The sequence below is a fragment of the Eriocheir sinensis genome, chromosome 64 (assembly GCF_024679095.1).
Source record: "Eriocheir sinensis breed Jianghai 21 chromosome 64, ASM2467909v1, whole genome shotgun sequence".
In the NCBI taxonomy this organism is placed as follows: Eukaryota; Metazoa; Arthropoda; class Malacostraca; order Decapoda; family Varunidae; genus Eriocheir; species Eriocheir sinensis.
The window spans coordinates 685,001-687,500 of NC_066572.1; the positions used below are offsets into that span (position 1 = coordinate 685,001).

The window sequence follows — 2,500 nt, forward strand, 5'->3', positions numbered from 1 at the left end:
AGTAATAGTAGTAGTAGTAGTAGTAGTCGTAGTAGCAACAGTAGCAGTAATAGTAGTAGTAGTAGTAGTAGTAGTAGTAGTAGTAGTAGTAGTAGTAGTAGTAGTAGTAATAGTAGTAGTAGTAGTAGTAGTAGTAGTACTATTATTATTGTCATTATATGTTCTTACTTACCAATATCACAATTCCTGCTAACGTTACTCGTAGCGGCGCCATAGTAGTAGTAGTAGTAGTAGTAGTAGTAGTAGTAGTAGTAGTCGGTGGTAGTTGTGGTGGTGATGGTGGTAGTGCTTGCAATGGCAGTGGTAGGGAATATATATACCCAAGCGCCCACACACACACACACACACACACACACACACACACACACACACACACAGGTGATTCCGTTCACACACTGGTAAACACGTGTGTGTGGCCAAGGTCTAAACATAACCAGGTCAGCCTACCGCCGACCTACAATTCGTTCCACCGAGCACGTCCGCGTGACTCGCCGCGGAGGGGTGACAGGTATAAAAGGCTGCGCGAGCCCTCGGCCCCGTCAGTCACTCCCGGACGCGTGATCAGACATGACTCACGCTCTCCGCCCTCTGTCCAATGTACTCTCTTTCTGTTAATGTTAACCTGGTCGTGGTGGAAGCAGCGGGGGTCATGTTTCTTAATGGTCCCTCCAAGCGAGAAAAATGAGAAAAAATCACCTCACACAAACCATTTCATAATATATATCAAAGCATTTGTGATCAGATTATGTATCATCTATTTTGGGGGGTTTATATCATGGCACAAATTTGGCCCGTCGCTGCTACACGGTAAGGCCACAAATTTGGCCCGTCGCTGCTACACGGTAAAGCCACGAATTTAGCCCGTCGCTGCTACACGGTAAAGCCACAAATTTGACCCGTCGCTGCTACACGGTAAAGCCACAAATTTTGCCCGTCGCTGCTACACGGTAAAGCCACAAATTTGCCCCGTCGCTGCTACACGGTAAAGCCACAAATTTGGCCCGTCGCTGCTACACGGTAAAGCCACAAATTTGACCCATCGCTGCTACACGGTAAAGCCACAAATTTGGCCCGTCGCTGCTACACGGTAAAGCCACAAATTTGGCCCGTCGCTGCTACACGGTAAAGCCACAAATTTGACCCATCGCTGCTACACGGGAAAACCACAAATTTGGCCCGTCGCTGCTACACGGTAAAGCCACAAATTTGGCCCGTCGCTGCTACACGGTAAAGCCACAAATTTGGCCCCGTCGCCGGGTCCACACTGGCGCGCTGGGTCACCCACCAAATACCTCTCGCTGGCTGCCGCTCCGCGTAGCCCCGCTCACTTTACCATGTGGGAGTTGTGTGGAGCCATAGATGGAATTCCGGGCCTCCTGGTCATGCACAGTGTGGACCAAAGTCTATATACACCAAGTCAAGTCATACGCAGGTTTGTGGGAGGAGACACGGCCGAGGCGTGGCTTATGCGTGACGTTGCTTGGAGCCAAACTAGAGAATGTAGAAACAGGGATTTAGAGAAAACGAGGAAAGGCGGACTAATTTAAATCAATCACTTCAACATGCCCTCCCTCACACCCCACACCGCCGTTTGTAGGCAATGGAATTACAGCCACGCAATAGCACAATAAAAAGACACTTTTTTTCGCCAGTGGCTTGCCTGAACGCGCTGTGAAAGGAGGCGAGAATGCACATCCAGAGTGCACACACGGCCCCAACTTTAGTCACCCGTGAACTGGCGGGTATTTTTAATTTTTTTAGCTCCAAGTGACGTCATCCCGCTGCTCCGCCCCAAAACCGCCTCCTGCAAGTACCGGTCGCAGTTTTGAAGCAGTGACTTGACTTGGTGTAGATAGACTTAGGTGTGGACGTCGCTTTAGGCATTGCCCGGGATAATTGAAGGAACTCGTGGCAGCAGGGAACCGTGTGCCCGTCAGGCCGCGGTCACCCTCCGCCGAGAAGGGCCGCCGGCCGCCTGGACCCCCACCGCCCACCCGGCTACAAGGGCTTGGCGGCAGTATCCCCTCTTTACTGCCTGTACTCTTTGCTGTAGTAGTAGTAGTAGTAGTAGTTGTAGTTGTGGTAGTTGTAAGTAATATAGCAACAAAGGACGAAGAGAAAACAAAAAAATGCTCCTCTAAAGGCTTTTATTGATTCTCTCTCTCTCTCTCTCTCTCTCTCTCTCTCTCTCTCTCTCTCTCTCTCTCTCTCTCTCTCTCTCTCTCTCTCTCTCTCTCTCTCTCTCTCTCTCTCTCTCTCTCTCTCTCTCTCTCTCTCTCTCTCTCTCTCTCTCTCTCTCTCCGGCTATTAGACAGCCAGGTCGTAATCAAATATACCAAAAACAGTAGCAGGATCAGTAGCAGGATCAGTAGTATCAGTAGTCAAGGTTGCAGGCCCCCCGCACGGCGGTACGCATTCCTCCGTTCCTTCCGGCCGGCAGTGGCCGTCGAGGAACACCTCGCCGGCGTCACACTCGTACCTGTCCTCGGGCAGCGGGTAG

The 2,500-nt window shown here is 50.7% G+C and overlaps 1 protein-coding gene across 4 annotated transcripts in view; it reads right to left on the reverse strand.

Moving 5' to 3' along the window:
• LOC126987133 (uncharacterized) overlaps positions 1-2,500 on the reverse strand; it is a 7,270-nt gene that overhangs the window by 3,955 nt on the left and 815 nt on the right. The window contains exon 1 of one of the 4 annotated variants that reach the window (XM_050843856.1): positions 173-332. The exons of 1 other annotated variant lie outside the window; for it this stretch is intronic. In XM_050843856.1, coding sequence (XP_050699813.1) covers positions 173-214 — 42 coding nt within the window. In that variant the 5' untranslated portion in view covers positions 215-332. Of the gene's footprint in view, positions 1-172; positions 333-2,130 lie in introns of those variants that run through there. 2 more of the 4 variants (XM_050843859.1, XM_050843858.1) reach the window with 2 other exon arrangements.